Below are 21,024 nucleotides of genomic sequence, written 5' to 3'. Positions count from 1 at the left end.
TTTTACTTTATTGATAATTGAATGTTGTGTTTTTTTTATTATGACTGTCATTGACTGTGACAAAAAAATTAAGCTTTTTACTTCTTAATGATTACGAAGTGTGCCGTTGTGCCGTTGTAGTACCGTAGTACCGTTGTAGTAATGTCTAATCTCCATCTCCTGTGTGGTTGTTCCAGGAAAGACCTTCCAGCTGTACTCCCACAACCTGATTGGACTCTTCGAACAGCTCAAGAAACCGGGATTGGCTGCCCAGTTTCAGACCCACCGTTTCCCAGACAAGATCCTGCCAAGGTAAAGAAATGCTCGACATGCAATCCCTGCAGCCAGAGGTCACCTGTCCTGGGGCATCTTTTCACAAAACCTCTCCTTATTCTGCCTTGTAGGAGGTTCGCCTTGACAACAAAAATCCCAGACACAAAGGGCTGCCACAAATGCTGTATAGGTGAGTTCTGAAGGTCCTGATTCTCTCAGTATCGTTTTCTTTTTGCTTTATCACAGTCTCTGTCTTATGGTTTTTGACCTTCCTTTTTTTTCAGATCTGACAGGATAAATGTGTTCAGTTGCGCAGCACTAAAATGCAATCCCTGAACTGAGTGAAAGTGATAGGCTGTGCTGCTTGCTGGTCTCAGGACAGGTTTCTATCTGTGCTGACAGAGCCTCCTTTGTCTTCCCTTCCAGTGAGAAACCCCTATACAGGACACAAGTACCTGTGTGGTGCACTGCAGTCTGGGATAGTCCTACTCCAGTGGTACGAGCCCATGCAGAGGTTTATGCTCATTAAGGTCAGTATGTCTCACCATCTTTCATGCCAGCTGCTTTGCTCCAGCCTATTCTATAGGTCCTATCTGTCCTATAGGCCTTGCCAGCCAAAACTGTGAACAACACTGTTTTAATTGCAGTATTATGTACCTAATAGTGATAGTAGTAGTCTTAAAATTGTAGTTGTGCTGCTTGTCAGAATTCGGTCTATATCAATAAACGCTACTACATATCGAATCTTTATCAGCCTTTTGACTCTGAAAAATGAAAGTGATTTTCGCTCAACTTTACAGGCTCTGTGGAAAGTGTGATAGAGTCCTTTCTTCAGTGTTGATTTTAATCGTGCACGAAATCTTCAAACAGATAGTGTCCTTGACAGAATTGTTCGAAACATCTTCACCTGGAACACACTTTTCTGATCTGTCTGTAATAGAGGCTTTGTGCAGCAGATGGGAGGAGTGAGCATGATAACATGCTTATCTCCAGATGAATGTGGCACACTGCAATTCAGACAGTGCAGAATCAAAGAGGCGGATGTGACTGTTCTTTAAAAAAAAAAAAGCTGACTTCTAAACCCCCACTATTCTTAATGCAGATAAGCCTTACGTGCCTAGGGAGCTTAGGGATTTCCTCAGGCTACATCTTAACACCAGTTTTCTCCCCAGCCTTCCAGCCTGTTTACTTGTCCGTTTTTGTGTTTCATGTCTTGTTCTGTGCAGCACTTTGACTTCCCTCTGCCCAGCCCCCTGAAAGTGTTTGAGATGCTGGTGGTTCCGGAGCAGGAGTACCCCATGGTGTGCGTGGCCATCAGCCAGGGCAGCGAGCCCGGACAGGTGGTCCGCTTCGAGACCATCAACCTCAACTCCTGCTCATCCTGGTTCACCGAGATAGGATCAGGTACAGATCAGAGGCGACCACGCATGTACAAACGCACAGCAGTCAGGAGAACAGCTGAGTTGATGTTTATTTTTAACTCTACAGGTGGTCACCAGGTGGATGCCATCCATGTGACCCAGCTGGAGAGAGACACAGTGTTGGTGTGTCTGGACAGTGAGTATAATGTTGTGAAAACACCCTTGGCGTGGATTGTAGGACTGTAAATATTTGGACAGTTTGCTGTCTCTGAGACTTCACAGAGTGCTTTCTAAGGATAGCGCACCACATTTTTTCCACACTAGCTGTTGCTGTCCTGTCAAATGAGCATTGTAACAGGAAATGCTTGAGTGCAGGAAATGACTCATTGGCTCTTGTACACTGCTTATTGATGTGTTGTTCTCAACACTTTGTTTTTAGGTATGTGGTTCTCATAGCAATTGTCTAGCAATGCCACACTTTTTTTTTGATAAGTCTAACAGTTCAGACAGCTGTGTAAACTTAGTCTTCAGTAAACACAGCCTGGCCAGCTAATATAAAGGCAGAGTCAGCCCAGTGTGTTAGAATCACTCAACTTCATACGGTACATCATCCGCACCACACCATTTGAAGTGTTGCAGAGTTGTTAAAATAAGACAGACCCATTCTTCACTTTGGGTAATAATCTGTGTCACACTGATGTCTGGTTTTGAATAGGGTGAAGAGGGGGGTCTCTTAAGTCTGTGTATTAGTCAAGGGCTTAGCCTGAGGCCACCAGCTTTTATTGTGCTTATTTAATTGATAAAATACTGAATTGTTCAGAAAATGTCACAAAAATTAATAAATTGGATCCTGTGGTTAATGCAATCTTCCCTGTGTTTGACACATGTTTGCATAATCTACCAGTTCATCCATTTTGATGAACTGGTTGTGAAATAAAAAAGGGATCTGGAAGAAGAGGAGACAGGTGTTTTCATTTAACTGCAGTGCCCTTCTTGAATTGAATCTGCTTACTGCTGTCATACAGGTGACTGTGTTGCAGGAATAGCATCAGGTGGCTATCAGGGAATGTAAATTCCCAGATGACTTGCATTAGAAACTAACTTCCTGAAATATTGGTATCAGAATCAGAGCCAATAGACATGGTTGGGCATACACTGGCTATTAGCATTGGCTCAGAGTGCTTCTTTTATCATGCATCTCTGTTTATGAGTGGAAGGATACATGAGAAATTGGCTTTACTCCTTGATGTTGCCTTTGGGTTGGTTCACAACCCATTGCTCTATACCTTTTATAAAGGAATTGAAATGTGTTTTATCAATGATCCATGTGAAATAAGCAAACCTGATTTTGTCAGTTGTGTGTTTTGGAATTTACATTTCTAGTGCTTTAAATCCAGCAGCAAAACAGAGAGGGAAAAATGGCTACAACCTGCACTAAAATAAAGGTTCAGCACATCATCTTGATGTGCTCTTCATACAGCAAAGCAGTCACTTTTTACAAGAGCAGCACAGTTTGTTAATAAAATATATGGATTTTATGTATCATATGCAGCTTTAGTGCCCCTGATAATGTACTGTATATCTGAAATCCCTCATCAGGCATTGACTGCTCTGTTTTTTGAGTATTTCAAATAACTGTCTTCATAATCTTTTTTTGTTGCAGAGAATTTGAAAATTGTCAATCTCCAGGGAAAATTGAAGTCCAACAAAAAGCTTGCCTCTGAACTGAGCTTTGATTTCTGCATCGGCTCTGTGGGTAGGTACTGACAGCTCAAAACATTATCGCAGTTTGCTCATGTCCTTCTTTCATTTTGAAAAGCAGTAGTTCTTTGTCATAGAAGAGTAACAGCTCCATGGTTGCATGTTTTATGACATGGTTGACCCTGTTGTTATCTCTATCCTCCCAGTGTGCCTTCAGGACAGTGTTTTGGCCTTCTGGAAGCATGGCATGCAGGGAAAGAGCTTCAAGTCGAACGAGGCGAGTACAGCACCACGCCCTGCTGGCCTGCACTCCTCTTGTTAGAATGGTGTTCTGCATGAACCTGCTCACTGTCAACACTGACACTGACTCCTGTGTTCATAAACACCCCTGTCTAAAGATTAGCCCGCAAGATTAGCCCTGAGATGAAACATAAAATGAAGGCGCTCCATTTTGGTATGGTGTGTCAACCTTTCACAGGACCTCATGTAAACTTGATCACAAGCCGTACACAATAAGTTCAGAGATCAGAGCGAGGTGAAGCTTTCTTATTTTTGAAAAGTGATATGGGCCTGCCCTTTTGAGTTGTCAGCCCGTCAGATGAAGCCCAATGGTGATGTGAAACAGAAGTCTGCTGGCTGGAGTCCTGACTGTCCCGGCATGACAGCTCTATCATGGGCGCGCTGCGGATGACAAAATGTCAGCGGCCATGCAAAATTCATGCCCAATCAGAAATGAAACAGCTGCACAGAGGGAGCGGCCCTAAATTATTCAGCGTTTTTCATATGATTCTTTTGAAAGGCCGTCAGTGAAAGCACTCGAGGAGGGAACCTATTGATATGGGTCCGCTCGCCCGGGCGCCTGGTGCCTTGTTTTTCGGCAGGCTCAGATCAGGTCTTTTCCAGGTTAAGCGTTTATGCGGGGGCAGGTGTCACGGGTCGCCTGTCCGCTTTGTTCGTTGCCACGCAAAGCGCGAGCATGTTTTGGGGGAGCCCGTGCCCTCTGTCCTGTGGACAAGGCAGCACCCCCTGTTCCACACACTGGAGGAGCGTGATGGATCAGCCACGGAAACAAGAAATGTCATTATGCGTATTTGTTCAAGCGCACAGTGGCACAGCCACCGCTACCTGTCTGAGCTCAAACAGTGGCTCTTCAATACCCTTCAAGCTCAATTTGCCTTTTCAGTCACAGTCCTTGTGGAGCTCACTGTGCCAGCCAAGGCCCTGAACGCCCAGCTCAGGACTGTGTGGTTACACTGTTGACTTTCTGTTGAGGACTCTGAGCATTCAGACGCTGTGCTTTGTGGTATCACTTGGCCTGTTTTCATCTGCTTAAACAGCAGTTTCAGTGATCTGAAAAAAGACACACATTCCATACGGTTTTCTCACTTTTACTCCTTCTTGTTTTGTCTTGTTCTCTCTTGTTGTCTCAGTCTTTGCCTCTTGCGCTTTATTCTTCCTGTTTGTTTCTTCTTCCATCACAGGAATCCTGCTGTAACTGTTGAAACTGTAAACCTGATGAGTGCGTGCGTTTGCTTAATCAGTATAACGCCCTCTTCTATCTTTGTAAAATGGAAAACGTGTGAGCTTGGCCAAACAGTGTGGCCTTCTAATGGTGTTGTATGACAGGCCCTATGCAAAGCAGTGTCTAGACTGCCTCAATTATTAAAAACCCTTTATATCCATTGTTTTTCCTTCTACTTGCACTTTAAATATCAGAAGCTTCAGGCCCTGTTTAGCATTCATTCATAAAATAATGAACGTTTCTCCTCTTCACTCGCAGGTAACCCAGGAGATTTGTGATCAAAGCCGGGTTTTCCGTCTGCTGGGATCTGACAGGTAGAGAATGAAAGGGATTCTCTCTTTCTGTTTGTCTGCTGGAATATTCATGCAGCCCCGTCTGACGAATTTGTTAACCTGGCTGGTCATCGTGGAGCAGTGACTCCCTAGCCCACACACACAAGACCAAGTCTGGAGACTTTGCAGTCCCTGGTAAACAGCAGTGTGTCTGTGAATGGCTGAGGAGGGAGCTCTCCCTCAAGGTTCCCATGTTTTTGCACTGCCTGGCAACAGCTCCAGCAGACTCCTCCTCTGAGACCTGTCCAACCCCAGAGATCTGACTGAATGAGACATCAGGGAACTGGGAGTTGAGTGGCTGAGTCTCTGTGCTGATGAAGGGAAACTACTACTGTTGAGTGTTTTGGTGCAAACCTGTTTTAAAGCATTGGGAAGCCTGGTGTAGAGTGTGTAGTGAATGGATTTGTTGACTGAGGTCTGAGGACCTCAAAATATGGAGCAGAACTGCTTTTATGCGATATCACAGTTCATGCTTTGAAAGAAGATTACAGCATTGATTTTTCTTTCAATTAACAACTACAGACAGATAGGGCTTTACAGAGGCATTCAGCTTTTCACCTGTAATACAGCTGCTCCCTATGCAGTACTGAAAACTGGGGGCAACATTTAGACCTCATTAGCCCATTGTATTTGTTTGCATTCAGCCTGGCAATTTGAAAACACTAGCCCACAGAGAGATTAATGATGGTGATGTCATCGGCCTTGCAGGAGCACCCACACCAGGGCTGCTATTTGTGACTCTTCCTCGGGGAGGGAGGGTGTTTGTCAGAGTCACTCCCCAGGAAGCTCAAACACACAGAGAGAGGCCCGTAAACCCGCCGATCCTGCGGCGCCTAGCACCACTGCGGTGATTGTGGTTGTCAGGCAGCCAGGCGGTGTGGCAGTAAATCTCTGCCATGGAGACAGAGGGAGGTGATTTATACGCCCTCCCTCCCCCTCCCACGCCGATGCGTTATACACCTTGCAGAGAGATCTCCTAGCAATTCAGAGAGACGGGGAGCATTCTCCCAGGCCCCAGGGGCCCTGGACCCGGCTCTGCCACAGGGCTGGAACGCCCTCTCGCTCTGCCCAGTCACATGTTTTATTCACTGTATTTGGGCAGTGCCAACCTGACTAGGGTGTCTTTCTTGTGAGCCTCTGAAATTTCATCTGATGGTTCAGACAGTACAGAATAACAGACTGTACCTTTAGTGTACCCCTCTCATCTGTCACAGTTATGGGATGGGTCATATGCGGAACCCCGCCCCGGGGTGAAGAGTTGGCTTTAAGTTTGCGATTGTTAAACCCGTTCTCGATTGTTGTCATTGACCGCCTGTAATTGTGATATTCAAATCTACTTTAAATGAACGTATTGTGTAATATCTACCAATTCCAGTTCCTTGTCTTTACCACCCCTCTTCTTAAAAAGTAGAGGAAAGGGAAGGGGACACAGTGAATGTCTTTTTGTGTGATCTTCTATTCTGATGGCTGTTTTCATTCTGACAGGGTTGTGGTTCTGGAGAGCCGGCCAACAGACAACCCCACAGCCCTGAGCAACCTGTACATCTTGGCTGGCCATGAGAACAGCTACTAACCCAAGTCAATGGCGTCAGGAGGAACGGATGCTGGCTGCAGACGTATGCCGACCTGCGTCCACCATGAACGCGGCTTCATGGCAGCAAAGACGGTTACGAAGGGCGGCCCGCCCACTCCTGACGCTCTAAACTATGACAAAACAACAGCAGGGGACGTCTGGGAGAGGGGCTGAACATCGCAAAGAGAGAGCGCATGTGGTTCGCCCCTCCCCACATATACGCCCCTCTCTGTCCTCCATCCACAGAGCAGCCTTACAACGCACGCCCTCTCAGCTTAGAGACGGGGGGGCAGGGCTGGGACACCAGTCTTGGGCAATATGCGGACAGTGGACTGTCCAGCCCAGAGCCATTGTGTGGATAGTCCAGCCCCATGGTTTCCCACGCACACCTCCAAATGTAGCAGTGACGCCACCCCACAAGCTAAAGCAATAAAACGCCTTTTAGGGTCAGCATTCACTTTTTATTTCATTTGAGAATGTGCCATAAAAAATTGCTTTGGTTGGTTTGTTTCCTTGATGTTTGCAAAAAAATGGACACTTGTATTGTAGAAATGTCCAGCCGAACAAGAGACTCTGAGGGAAACAGGATTCATTGCAACTGTGCTGAGCCTTGAATTATGGGAGATATTTTTCCACTCCGTAGAAGTTTACCAACTGATATTGAATGCATAAGAGTAAATGCCATAGAATTTGCTTACGTGGGCTATTTAAACCTTATTTATTAATCCGCGAGTAGTAGAAGTATTTTACGTTAGCTGTGTTAACCAATGACAGGCGCAGTCCTGCGAGATGTGGGACACAGCTCCTCCGGGGTTTAACTACCTACCGAAAGGTTGCTGAGCAGCTTTGGGTCATTTTACCGCTCTGTAATATAGAATTGCTTCTCTTTGCTTGGGTCTTTTTAGATTTTGAATATAATGTAAAGTGGTAAACTTTTTTTATTGTTACTTTTATTCAATATTTGCACCATGTAAGCACTTTTGTACATTTATTTGTTGTTTTGTATTTAAATATGACAAAAAATGGGAAAAGTTTGGTTTTATAACATCAGTATTCCCTTAAAAAATGTAATGAATGCAGTTTTTGTAATAAAAAGCTATTCTGTTAATAATAAAAAGTGTAATACTAGGTTTTGTTGAGTTGTTAATGATTGGGCCTTTAGGGTCAGTTAGAGAATTGACAGTTTTTGGCAAGTGTTCAGTGCTTCAGCAGTATTGCATTGGCTCAGAACATAAAGGCAGACGCAGCAGGGGTCTATGTGCTATCCACCAATAGCCGTAAGTCCTCATTCCATGTTGAAAATAGCGAGTGCAATTTGCATATTGGCTAGAGCCCAGTACAAATCCCCTGGTAAGGATGAGCTCGATATAAGATACTCTGATAAAGTTTCTGTACCGGGGTCTGTTTTTTTTTTTTAACCTTTTGCTGTGTGGCAGAGATCCTGGCTTATTGACTTGCTGGCTGAGGAGGAGTCACACGAGTCGCCAACCTCAGAACCACGCTGGTTCGGATCCAGATCTCCTCCACCGCAGCTCATATTTCCCGCTGCGATCCAGCCAAATTAACAAAAGAAAAGAATGCGCTGAAAATACCTGTTATTAGCGCCAATTTTCCCCGCTGTGAGAAAATAATGGGACCGGTACAAATGTGAATAAGGGGCATGAATCTCCTGTGATCTTTCTGTACCAATTACAACAGCTGCAATTTTGCGCTACAGAACATGCCATTCAGAGGTCTTTGTGACATTTGAATAGCCAAGAACATTATGGGTGTCTGTTTATCTGCCCTTTCACATTGCTAACCCATGCACTTGTTTGTGCATAGAGCCTTTCGTTGATCCTTGGCAAATCTGAATGCTGGGTATAATGTGTGACATTTGTTATATTCGTCCAATTAACTTATTGTAATAAATTTTTATATACATTTTAGACATTTGTAAAAGGAATAGACTCTGCATTTAAGTGAAGAGAAATCAGTTATTTATGCATAACTGATCCTTGATTTATCAGACCTGTTTATCACATGGTACATTAATAAAGCATATTCTATGATATCAGTTTAAATTCCCTTGGTTGATAATTTTGTACAGTGACAGTCCACAATGTAAACCATTGGAGTATACTGTAAAAGGAAGAAAAAAAATAGCTTTTAGTAGAAAGGAAGATAACCTCCATGGCTGTCATCCCTCAGTCTTCAGGGGACCAACAATAATTGGTTTCACAGAGGCTGCTGTCGCAACACAAGCCATTATCACCTTTACTGTACCGTCTTTCTTTCCACAATGAATATGAAACTGTGTCTACCAGATGCCAGAGAGGGACAATGTGTGTGGCTGGGCATGGAAACAGGTGTTTGCTACACCTTTGTTCACCCCTGAAGGGAAACTTAAGACAAATTTAACAGTGTCAAGGCTTCAGACAACAGTTCCAGGTATTTAATCAGCTATAAAAGATGTACTAATGTTTCAAGGTTTTGTGTTTCTTGTATGAACAGCACTATGTTCAACTTGGACGTGTTTGTTAAACAAAATCTTCGAAAGGAGAGACACATTTGAACTGCCAAATATAAAGTGAAAAGGACAAAATTATTTCCCCATTTCTTTCCAGACAAGATGCAAATGTCTGCTTTCACAGTATTGTTACAATCTAGACAACGGGAAATGTATTGGTGCCCAGAGGTGCCTGTGTCTTCCTCTCCATCAGGGAATAGACTAACTGCAGTGCCTGATGTAGCCATTGAGGCTTGCATAATTCTTTCTTATTGTGTTCTGTTAAGGGCATGTAGGTAGTGTTGATGTTTTTCATTAAAACCTCTGGTAGGGCAAAGGAAATAATAATGATTGTAACTATTTACAAACAGAATAGATAGCAGCATACTGCATTAATACCCTCAATTTATGGTCATATGGTCAACATATCAGCAGTAAAAGGTTTTATAGTCTACATTAATTTACACACTGACTGGTAACAGAAAGAAAAAAACATTTTCCGACTGGTCGAGAATATCGGGTTAAACCTGTTTGCATTTAAAGCTTATTTGTAAATAGCCGCCCAGTGCATGCAGAGGAGTTTAACTAAAGCATTCAAGGTTTTTTTTCGGTCAGTGCTACGTATATTCACCAGCCTATATAGTGTAATGGGTAGGCAATGTCATGTGATTGAAGAATAGGATGAGCCATCCAGATGATTAAAAATCAGTGAATGTGGAGCTGATTATGAAGCCCACTGACATTCTTGCAGTCAGTACATGCCCTCTGCTCATTTCAAAGTCAAGGCATTTTAGTTTGTGTGTCTAAACTGAAACTTTGTCCGGCTTTTTATTACCCATGGTCAACAGTGCGTAACCAGAAGAAAAAAACACGTGATGCGTGTGCCTCTACTAGGTGCCTCTACAAAGACAACATCATTATGAGGAGTTTCAACAATTACCAGTGACAAAGGCTGCTTTCATGGATTTAGTGAATCTAATATGAGGGGTTGTAAACCTGCACTGCAAGTTGGTCAGTGTTTTTGCTTTGTAATGTTTTGAGATCATACAACACACACTTGTGGAAACGGTGAAAAGTTTTATGCCCATGCAGGCTTCAAAAATATTTGGCTACCTTTAATTTCATAAACAGTCAGCAGCTGTTAACGAGAAAGACGAGTGATAAGTGGCAGGGTTTTAGACCGTTTCTTATCGATAAGCGCACAATTATTTGTTTGAAAGGACGTCCGTTCCGCTAAGCGACCACCTGTGGCCCCCTCCTAAATAGCTGCTCAGGCCAAGTCTGACGCTGAGTGTTTAGATTTTGCTGCGCTGTGTGAGGGGGTGGAGCCAGCACTGTAGTTCCTATGGGGACGAGTCAGTAAAAGCTGAAGCACTTGGTCTGCAACATTGCCACCCGTGTGAGCATAGTTCTCCGGAGATGCACAAATAAGCCTCTTTTATTCTCCGGATCTGCATTCACACCACCATCAGCACAGTGACGGCTCAGGAACTGCGTTGCTTCGTAGGTTGAGAAAGACCAAGCTCAAGGTAGCTATCCAACTTACCTCTCTTGAATTCAGATGTTGTCTTTTCGATCGATTTTTTGAAGGCGAACAAGAACAATACCTTCCCTGTTGTTTTCTTTTACCATTACTTAAAACGTCATTGAAACAAGACTAAATGTGTTCTTTGTTTTAGTGTTTTTGTATTACGTAACAAAATGGGAAAACGTTAGCTTTATATATGGTCTTAAATTTAGGGTAACAGGTGCTCGGTAGATTCCAGACAAGACTTGAAATCTTGTTTTTAGTCTTAGAGGAGATCATTGGTAACACATTGACTATTTTGTTCATGTCACCATCTGAAGTCTGACTAACAGCTTGACTGCATAATTTGTAAATAAGGACGTTACATAAGAGTCATGTCCCACGACAGGTACAGTTTATCCTTCAGTTCATCCTTTGCTTCGGACTTGGGAAGGTGTGATTTCCGTCAAATGTTACTGCTGCTATACGTGGGCTAACCTGCTTTACCACGCACAGCTCTGCCGCTGTGTGTACCTTCATTTCACGAAACGGCTACAATTACTGCAGGTAATTGTCTTTTAAAAGATCCCAAAGAGGACAGAGGAATAGCCATTTGTACAATTCACATGTGTAAAATATTCAGCAAGTGCAACTGCGAACATGTTTCAACGCTGCCTGTAATTCAACTCGTAACAATTGAAAGGATGAAATTTGCTATCATATGAGCCGGTTAATTTGTCGCTAGATTGAAACAGAAATACGTTTAACAGTTCCCAAAAGGTTTTCAAAGAAGGCTGCTGCGAAATCAAAGTAATTCAGTCTCAGATACATTCAGAGCTGAGCGCGTTCACTTTATATTCAAAGAAGTAAAATTTAAATCTCAGTGTGAACGTTTTTTTTAAATGAAGTTTTGTTGTTGTTCATGAAAAATCGTACATTAAACTGAAAAACAGGACTTTTGAATTTTTCAGTGGCGAAAAATATTTGAAGGCTAACTCCGTTCGAGGGTTTAGCCTTATGGCAGAAGAACTCTGATTTTCTGTTAATTAGGTGAAGCTAATTAAAATTTTTAGCGTGTCGCTAGTACTTAAAAATCCTCTGTGACTGGAGTCTAGCGCAGCCATAGCACTTATATAAAGGGAGACCAACCAGTGCTTCAGTAATAAGATATGGCTGCAGCCCAGGCTTGCAGTTGACCGGGTCAACTCACCTTAGGCGTGATTGCTTTCACCTCACTAAAAGGTGCAGAATCATTAGAATCAGTGTATGAACAGAGCACAGAATATAACATATATCTACACTTAAATGCTACTTAGTGTGAATTCACCAATTTATTTTCAAGGTAAGATATTTTGAAAAGAGTAAGGTTGGCCCACATGTAGAGGGTTTGATGCTGATGGTTGAATTTTCAAAGGTGCACGAAGATCAGGAGAAGGGGCTCATTGATGCATGCCGAAAGCTCCCTGTCCCGTGTCAGGATGGAGAAGTACGAGAAGATTGGGAAGATCGGGGAGGGCTCCTATGGCGTCGTGTTCAAGTGCCGGAACAAAGACACCGGACAAATCGTAGCCATCAAGAAGTTTGTTGAGTCAGAAGATGATCCCGTAATAAAGAAGATTGCACTGAGGGAAATCCGGATGCTGAAGGTAAACACAACTGCACCAATGGACTTTCCTCATCTAGTTGAATTGTGGGGTAATTGGCAGCTTTCTTGTGGGGGCTTATACAATATGATCTGGAGGCTGCCCTGTGTTTCATAATTGTTCATATCTTATGTGGATCCTCCACAACCTAAATTCAGTGGTAGCAGCTTGATTTTTATCATGTGGGAGTGTCTAGGACCTTTTACACAGTTATTCATGTCCTGTTGGAAGATATGTGTTATGTGGTAGCTGTGTCCTCTGCTTTATTCCTTTGTGGCTGAGTAATGAGCTTACTGTATACCACAGTTGCTTTATAGGCTGTTATAATTGATGACACATTTTAAATGTTTATTCAAAAGCTGTGACACTAATGTACTATGTGTATGAAAACTGGCACATTATATTCACAGCTCATCCTGTTATATCCATAACTGTGTGTGAACACAAATATATCTCTCCATGATGCTTATGGTAGATAATGGCAGTATGTGTAAATGCCTTCCCAGTGTAGCATGGGAAGTGGCATTCCCAGGAAACTGCAAGGGAGAAAGAAAGTTCTATGCAGAATCATGTGCATTTCCTGGAGGAAGTAGCTTCTCAGTGGGTGTGGCAGACAGTCAGTAGTTGTTTTTGTGGTAGGAATTAAATAGGGAAGCACTGGGACTAACTTAAGAGACTACCTTAGTAGTTTATTATTATTAATAATAATAATAATAATAATAATAATAATAATAACAACACACCTCTTTGTGATAGACAGCATTCATTTTGCAACAGAATGCTTGTCATATGCGGAGATGGAACAGGGAATCAATTCAGCTACTTACATAGGGTAACAATTAAATGAAATGACAATTTTTCCCAGGACACCTGGCAACCCCTAAGCCTTAGCGAGAAATACCATGGGATCCTTAACGATGCCAGTCTGTCAGACCCTGGGTTTGCTATTTCATTTGAAAGACAGCACCTGTTACAGCGCAGTATCACTGCACAGTGGCATCAGTTTTATACTTGGTCCAGGAGGAAAACTGTTGCCTATGGGCCGAAAAGCACCACCTGCTGCAGCAACCCTTTTTTTTCAAGAGGTCTTCTATTCCAATTAAAAACCAAGCCCAGGTACACTTAGATTCAGCCTTTTGAGTAGAGAATGTTACAGGATGTTATGTGTGCTTGCTGGATTCAAAATGAATCAAGCTGTCACATTTCAGACAAAAGTACAATCTCAAAAAAACTCTTACATCATCATCCATTTCAGTTAATGCAAACCTGCACATTGGCTAGTCCTGATTCCTCATCTGCCTACTCTAGGAGCATAATAGCATAATTCATAATTTGAATGCTGAATGCACTGTAAAGGAGAAAAACACGTAATGTATATGTGAATTGTCACCACATTGCTGTGAGAATGTCCCTCAGTCTGTGTGGTCATGTCTCTCCCAGTAAAAGAAGCTGCCTAATGACTGTGCAGTAGAGGGCTGAGGTTAGGTCACTAATGGGTCTTATAGAAAGAACACAAATGATCAGAGAAGAGGAAGAAATTCTTTACATTACAGGTTACCATTTTTAGATAATACATTTTTGATCCCCATGGGGATTTTAAAATTAGTTCATTGTCTGGTTATGTTTTAATTGTCATTTGTAAGTTTTTTTTTTTTTTTTTTGTATTGTGCTCTTTGATAATCAGTTTGCAGATCAGGATCTGCATTTAAATTACTTTAATTTGGAGCATCTGTGTGGGTTTTTAGCTGTAGCAGAAATGTTGATACAGTGACAGTCTCACATTCAAGGTTTGCACCACCCATTAATCTGAGGGAAGATTCTTGACATGTTGTGTTTAACACAATAGGACATTTCAGTATCCTGAGGCAGTGAGTGGTGTCACACAAAGAAGATTGCCTCGGGGGGCAGGTCTTCCTGCGTTTGATGGTGATGCATTCATAATGTCTACTGTGACTCCTTTAAATGCTGTGAGGGAGAGCCATGCGAATGCTCTCTGATGTGGTGCTGGCAAACACTGTGCTGTATATATTCTGATCTCCTCTTCTGATCCTTCTCTAGATATTTTTTTTGTGAATTGAACACTAGAATGTAAGTATAATCATAATAATGGCTTTATTTAATATTGAAGTGCATATAGCATATAGCATTCATTCATGCAGTTCAATTCAATTCAGTTCAATTCAAATGCGTGACAGAGGATAAATCATCCAATTGACTCCTAGTGTGTACCCTTAGCTGTAGCAACCACCTGGGTGGGGGAGGGTTGCAGTAGGCTAAATTACTCCTCCTATCACTTGAGGTGAAGAGGACAGTATTTTTGTTAATACACAAAAGAGTCAGACCAAAAGATTGGTAATGTGTCTAAGGTGAAAGGTGTATTGTTGTGGGGTTGTATGTTGGGGTTATTAGTACAGAATATTATTTGTTGAGAAAACATCCGCGTGCAATTAGAAACGCATGAGTCATTAGTCAGTGGGGAGAGCCGAACATGGCCAAATTGTTTTTCTTCATTGACAATTGTATGAGCTGAGATGCGACGGTGATTGGCTCAGACCTCCTGTTTTCCAGTTGTGAAGTGACTGATTGAATACTCAGGGGTTAAGTGATCGCAATGACATTGCTCAGCCTTTCCATTACTGCTTACCTTTCTGTAATGAGACCATCATGGTTATAAACAGGTCCAGGTGACGACAGGTTGCCCCTGGAGATGGGAGCATGTTTGCCACTGTTTGTTTGCGCCGTCTGTTTGATAAGACGTGTGGTAGCTTGCCCCGCAAGTGATGCTGAGCTCCAGGGTAAACCAAAGACACCAAACAGAAATCAATTTCATCACCAGGTGCTTTCCAGTCAGCCTCAACTGTATGTGTATCTTGATGGAGTAGGGGTATATGTATAATTTTTTTATACTCAAACTAGCATAAGGGCAAAAATCACTTTCACAATGTCCCTTAGAAAGACCTGTTTCTTGGGTTTTAAAGTGCATATTTAATACTGATAATTGAAATAAATAATAATGTATAATACAGGATAAATAAATCAAAACACACTTTCTTTACTCTGGGCACCATATTGTAATGGATAAAATACAATTACATTATTCACACCAGTACAGTTAGAGATTGAGATAAAGACAGATTTATTTCCTGTGAATGTGATTGACATGTTGTTTCTGAAAAGCTAAAGGTCTTCTCTGTTTGTAAAGAGCCGTGTTTTGTCTCTGTGCAGCAACTGAAGCACTCCAACCTGGTGAACCTGATTGAAGTGTTCCGGCGGAAGCGCAAGCTGCACCTGGTGTTTGAGTACTGCGACCACACTGTCCTCAACGAGCTGGACCGCTACCCGAGGGGGTAAGGCCGGCCTTGCTGTAGCACACACAGCCGTCACCTGTCCCCAGTCGTGTTTTCCCTCTGACTCGGCATATACTGAATTATGCCTTTGAAGTTGGTGCTACACAGTTGTTTTGGATTTGAGTAGCCCATCCACCCCAAAAAAAGACACGATTGCATTGGTACCACTGTTTGACACTTTAGTTGGGGGGGGGGGGGGGGGGGGCGGCATCATGTGCAGTCTGCCCAGCACTGGCTGCTGATTTGTTTTATTGTCGTCTTGGAGTTAGACCTGTTTGTTGTGGAATGTTGACAGCGATGCTGTCCCAGAATGCCGAGTACCTGGCAGGAGTTGGGACCAATGAGCCCCTTTCCTCAGAACTGTTGTATCTGGGTCCCTCCAGAGCATTAGGCCAACCATTCTCTGCAAGGAGGGGGTATGGGTTGCCATCAGGGGGTGGAGAAGGGTGTAAATCGCTGATCGCAGGATCCAATGCAGCCATTTCCCTGGCAGCAGTGACAGATGGGCTCTGAGTCAACAAAGCCACACTGTTAGACAGCACAGTTTAAGATGGATACGTCAGGCTTGCTGTTGTCTTCTAAATACACTGAGAAGAGAAGCGAGGAGAGAGAAGGAAAAGAATACATTTTCAAGTTAAATTTCCAGTGTCTCTGTCAACATCCAGATTTCTTCACCTTGTTTAATTATTATAATAAAGCTGGGTTCCATTTACATGTAAGAGAAATATATTCTTTGACACTGAACTTAAATAATTTTTAAAGCGCAATTTCAGATAAAAATTTGCTTCAACTAACATTACAAGTGTAGTGTAAGTGTGTACTTGTGAAGGTGCATATCTAAGCATACTGTAAGCGTGGGCGCATATGTGCATCCAGTGGGGTCTGTGCGTGCGTGTGTGTGTGCGTGCGTGTGTGCGTGCGCGCGCGCGTGTGTGTGTGTGTGTGTGTGTGTGTTTGTGCCTGTCTGCCTGCCTGCTCTAAGCTTTATTTTTGTATGATATCTCCTCCCTGAGCCCCAGCTCTTAGTGTGGGCAGATTTTTGAGGACTAGAGACAGCTCCCTGAAGGCTTTTTACAAGGTTTGTCTGGGAGGGCTCAGAGAGAGCTGGAAATGACTACTGTGTCAGACTGCCTTTCACTGTACAGCTTTTCCCAGAAGAAAAAACACACATAAAAGTTTACAGCCTTGAAGACTTTCTTATTTCCTGTCTGGCCTCTTTAGAGTTTGGGTGAGGCAGAGGGGGGTCTATTTGTAATTGCAAACAGTTTTTCTGTCCTGCAGTAGGCCAGCTGGGCTCTTATGTTTGCGATTCACCCTTTGAATTCATCTACTGAATTGGTGACATGTTGTTCAGCTCACATCTGACCTTGTATTCTGTCTTTATACCTGAGCTCATATGGGTCTGTGCTTTCTTCTTATCTTTACTTGATTCTCTTGGTCTTTTTCCTTTCACTCAATGGAGAAGGCCTCTCTCCTGACACCTCGGGCTTAGTGTACGTTCTCATCCTCAGGGTTCCAGAGCATCTGGTGAAGAGCATAACATGGCAGACTCTCCAAGCTGTAAACTTCTGCCACAAACAGAATGTGAGTCCTTTCTGCACCAGTGCCTTCTCTTTCCACACCTGTCCTCCGCTTCTCTCTGCCAATGTTCTTTTCAACCAGTGTGCTTTCCCAAAGGCCCACCCCCCCATCTCTTCCCAAGTTGCTGGTTAATAGGTTTCTTTTACTGGAATTCCTTCTGCACAGTTAATGTAAGACAGTGACACAACAGTCACCGCAGGGCCCCTTTAACAGGCCCATGTGTAAAAGTTACAGTCTGGCTAGCCTGCAGCCTCTCACACACAGATTTAAATGGCCAGCTCTGTTCAGGGAACTGTTAAGGACATTGCAATGTCTCATTGCAATGCCTCTTACCTAAACTGTAATTGGTTTGAACGTTCACATACACTGCAAGTCAACTGTAAACATGGTTTAACAAAGTGTTATTCCTGGTCCTGTGCAGTGCATTCACAGGGACGTGAAGCCAGAGAACATCCTCATCACCAAACACCAGGTCATAAAGCTGTGTGACTTCGGCTTCGCCAGGATCCTGAGTAGGTGTCTTTGTGAAGATGCACTCTCACAACATTTGCCACCTGTTGGTCCCCTCTTGTCATTACGCAATGTATCTGTGAGTAATTATTTTAACAGGACTTTAATAGGTGGGATTTGATTTATATTCCTAAATAATGATGCTCCGACTGCCCAGCGGAAAACATATGCCATTACTCTCCATTGCTTTCCACCAAACTACCTGTTCAATTATTCTCACCTCTGAATGGAATAGCCCTAGCATGCAGAAACACAATTTGATTGAGTTCAGTTGATTTGATTGGTTCAGTACAGTTGTCTTGATTTCATATATTGACAAAGTTGAGCAATGAGGGAGCTGACAAAGATTACAACCTCCTTTTCTGTAGAGTTACATAAGTTTCCAATTTGATGCTTAGTTGTATGTAGGGCACGGTCTGGGGAATTGAGATATTAATAGTTTGTTCCCCTTTGATATGGAAACAGTACCTTCTTCAAACTGTATGAACCTTTCAAGACTGACAGCTGATAACCTAACTGTTGAGGTGACATACTGAATGTGGGGGAGTGTCTGGACTCTGATTTTCCTGTGGTCCCCAGCCGGACCCTGTGACTACTACACCGACTACGTGGCTACGCGCTGGTACCGGGCCCCCGAGCTGCTGGTGGGAGACACACAGTACGGCCCGCCGGTGGATGTCTGGGCTATCGGCTGCGTCTTTGCTGAGCTGCTGTCCGGCGTTCCTCTGTGGCCAGGAAAATCAGACGTGGATCAGCTCTACCTCATCAGGAAAACACTTGGTATGGCAAATTACTGTGCAGTTCGGGAAGAGAGTGTTAAAGACTGAAAAATTTGTCTTTTCTTTATTTTCACCCTCAAAATTAAGTTAAAAATTGTTACAACTAATACACTGTTTCGAAGATGTGACATATGCCACCTGAGATATATATTGCACCATAGATTTATATTTAGCCACATTTCCGATAACGTGAGCGCTAAATTGCATGGTTCAAATGAGGTTTGCTTTTAATTTTCTAGGGAATCACCTGGCAGAGGTTATTGTCAGGATTGTTCATCACGCTCTCCCATGTGTGGGAAGTCGTGGGCGTAGCAAGGCCAAACTGAGATACAGTAAGAGCTAATTCTGTCCTCCACAGGAGACCTCATTCCCCGGCACCAGCAGGTCTTCAGCAACAACCAGTTCTTCAGTGGAGTCAGCATCCCTGAGCCGCAGGAGATGGTGAGAAAACAGCCCTTTGGTGTCCCCTCTCACCTCTCATCATGGAAAAACTAGCTCATACAACAAGTGCAGGCAATGTGACTCTTGAGTGGCTTAGCACACACATTTTTTGATGTGAGCGTCATCATCACATGATGAAGGATCAGAAAATTGCAGTTAATGAACTTGCTGGAAATATTTCAGCATGTTCACATCCTGAAATAGTGGAAAGCAGCTGTTCGGATCAGGTTGTGTGAAATGATTACTCATTTACCTTGCTTTTAATTAGGCAAACAAAAGAGATGCATTCTCTGGTCATCTGTATTGACTCAGAAGTCTTCTCCTCTTTGCATATGTAGGAACCACTAGAGCAGAAATATCCAAACCTGTCACATCAAGCACTGGGGCTGATGAAGGTAAGCCACTGATTAGCCTGTAATATTTATGTATAGTTTATAATTACACCTGAATAACATTTGAATTGTTTTGATATATAATGTTATAATATTACATTGTTGTCATTTAGCAGATGCTCTTATCCAGAGCAGCTTACACACAGTAGGTTACAATTTTATCCATTTATTCAGCTGGATATTTACTGAGGCAATTGTTGGATAAGTACCTGGCCCAAGGGTACAACAGCAGTGCCCTAGTGAGAAATTGAACCAGCAACTTTTTGATTACAAGCCCTGCTCCTTACAACTACACCACACTGCTGTACACCACAATGTGTATTACTTATGTAGTAATACACAGCAATAGTGCCTCTCCCAGGACTGCAGGTGTGTTCCGTGTGGGAAATGTATTTCACCAATGTGTAATGTCTCTTTCTGTGCTCTTTGCCTTGAACTTTGACCCCAGGGCTGTTTAAGAATGGACCCATCTGAGCGCCTCACGTGTGAGCAGCTGCTGGAGCACCCTTACTTTGACAGCCAGCGAGAGGAGAGTGAGAGCACATCCCGGGAGCAGGACCGCGCCTCCAAGAGGAGGTCCCGCCAGCCCCGCAAACACCTCCCACCTGGGGTGAGTTATCTCCCTCCTGATCCCCATGACAGTCACACAGCACCTCCCCGAGGCCACCTGTTCTCAGGAACATATATGACATCACATCATTTCATGAACATTTTATAAGTGAAACACATTTCTGCAGGAACTTACACAAATGTATATTCATGGAATACTTTTGGACCAAAGTCCAAATGTTGTCCTCTGATTTCATGCAAAAATGCCAAAGCCAATTTCCTCAACTTCAAGGTAAACTTATTAGTATGCTATAATGCTATGCTGATTGATTTATACATGATCATTCATGCTGTGTTCTTTGGGAAAACATTTTTTTACCCCATATAGAAGTCATATTGATTGATTTTTACAGAATTTGAATGCTTCTCCAATTTCATTTCTGCCTGAAATATATCTATGGAAAGCTCACAGTGGCAGGACAGTTTGCCAAAGTTGAATCCACAAAAGCATTCAGAATTCTAGAGTAAATTGTCTCTGACATACATGGCTCCGCTTCACTTAGAATATCCAAATCACAAAGAAATATTGGCAATGCAGGTGGCACATGAATTGAAGTTAATCTGAATTTTATAATCAAGACCTTGATTGTAAGGATTGTCTCATGTTTTCTCCTCCAGTATTTGCCTCAACTTACCAGCAGCAACATTTTCCCAGCCCTGGACAACAAGAAGTACTACAACAACTTGCGAAAATTCAACTACCACTTCCCCAATATCTAAACTCGCATCTTTGGATTTGGAAAGGCAAAATGTTTGCAGTAATCCGTATTTCCTGTGCAAAATTAAGGAAAAGCAGCCATTGTGGAGGTCCATGTTTTCCCAGTGGACAGGTAGACTGAGCCAAGGTTTCAGTCATGTGACCAGTTGTGATGTCCTTCTATGCACTGTGGCAGCTTTTCCACTGAGACACTTTTGTCTGTGGTTTTGCTTCTGTTTTGTTTGACTTTTATGTCTGTATATTATGACAAGGAGCATCTTGTAGCTCC

At 42.9% G+C, this 21,024-nt stretch overlaps 2 protein-coding genes across 7 annotated transcripts in view; both read left to right on the top strand.

The window, feature by feature from the left end:
• Positions 1 to 8,459, top strand: part of map4k5 (mitogen-activated protein kinase kinase kinase kinase 5) — a 43,538-nt gene extending 35,079 nt beyond the window's left edge. For all 5 annotated transcript variants that reach the window (XM_036541773.1, XM_036541772.1, XM_036541774.1 and 2 more), the window contains 9 exons: positions 177 to 291; positions 384 to 442; positions 679 to 782; positions 1,479 to 1,656; positions 1,741 to 1,809; positions 3,277 to 3,369; positions 3,521 to 3,591; positions 5,095 to 5,150; positions 6,654 to 8,459. In XM_036541773.1, coding sequence (XP_036397666.1) covers positions 177 to 291; positions 384 to 442; positions 679 to 782; positions 1,479 to 1,656; positions 1,741 to 1,809; positions 3,277 to 3,369; positions 3,521 to 3,591; positions 5,095 to 5,150; positions 6,654 to 6,741 — 833 coding nt within the window. In that variant the 3' untranslated portion in view covers positions 6,742 to 8,459. The remainder of the gene's footprint in view (positions 1 to 176; positions 292 to 383; positions 443 to 678; positions 783 to 1,478; positions 1,657 to 1,740; positions 1,810 to 3,276; positions 3,370 to 3,520; positions 3,592 to 5,094; positions 5,151 to 6,653) is intronic.
• Positions 8,460 to 10,700: 2,241 nt separating this feature from the next.
• On the top strand, positions 10,701 to 21,024 carry cdkl1 (cyclin-dependent kinase-like 1 (CDC2-related kinase)). Of its 2 annotated transcripts, none has more exons than XM_036541791.1 (10): positions 10,701 to 10,758; positions 12,151 to 12,382; positions 15,605 to 15,726; positions 17,238 to 17,310; positions 17,729 to 17,819; positions 18,397 to 18,597; positions 18,955 to 19,037; positions 19,376 to 19,432; positions 19,878 to 20,039; positions 20,657 to 21,024. In XM_036541791.1, the coding sequence occupies exons 2-10, from the start codon at positions 12,182 to 12,184 to the stop codon at positions 20,756 to 20,758; spliced, it is 1,092 nt and encodes a 363-aa protein (XP_036397684.1). In that variant the 5' UTR covers positions 10,701 to 10,758; positions 12,151 to 12,181; the 3' UTR covers positions 20,759 to 21,024. The 2 variants fall into 2 exon arrangements, with proteins under 2 accessions (XP_036397684.1, XP_036397685.1); XM_036541792.1 differs by lacking the exon at positions 10,701 to 10,758 and adding an exon at positions 11,241 to 11,303.

This window comes from Megalops cyprinoides, chromosome 12 (assembly GCF_013368585.1).
Source record: "Megalops cyprinoides isolate fMegCyp1 chromosome 12, fMegCyp1.pri, whole genome shotgun sequence".
In the NCBI taxonomy this organism is placed as follows: Eukaryota; Metazoa; Chordata; class Actinopteri; order Elopiformes; family Megalopidae; genus Megalops; species Megalops cyprinoides.
This window is presented reverse-complemented; position numbering and strand designations above follow the sequence as displayed.

Excerpts from the sequence above, each read along its gene's own strand:
- cdkl1 (XM_036541791.1), top strand. The coding sequence starts at position 12,182 with ATGCATGCCGAAAGCTCCCTGTCCCGTGTCAGGATGGAGAAGTACGAG. Across the intron at positions 18,598-18,954 it reads CCTCATCAGGAAAACACTTG|GAGACCTCATTCCCCGGCAC; the intron begins GTATGGCAAATT and ends TGTCCTCCACAG. Across the intron at positions 19,433-19,877 it reads AAGCACTGGGGCTGATGAAG|GGCTGTTTAAGAATGGACCC; the intron begins GTAAGCCACTGA and ends CTTTGACCCCAG.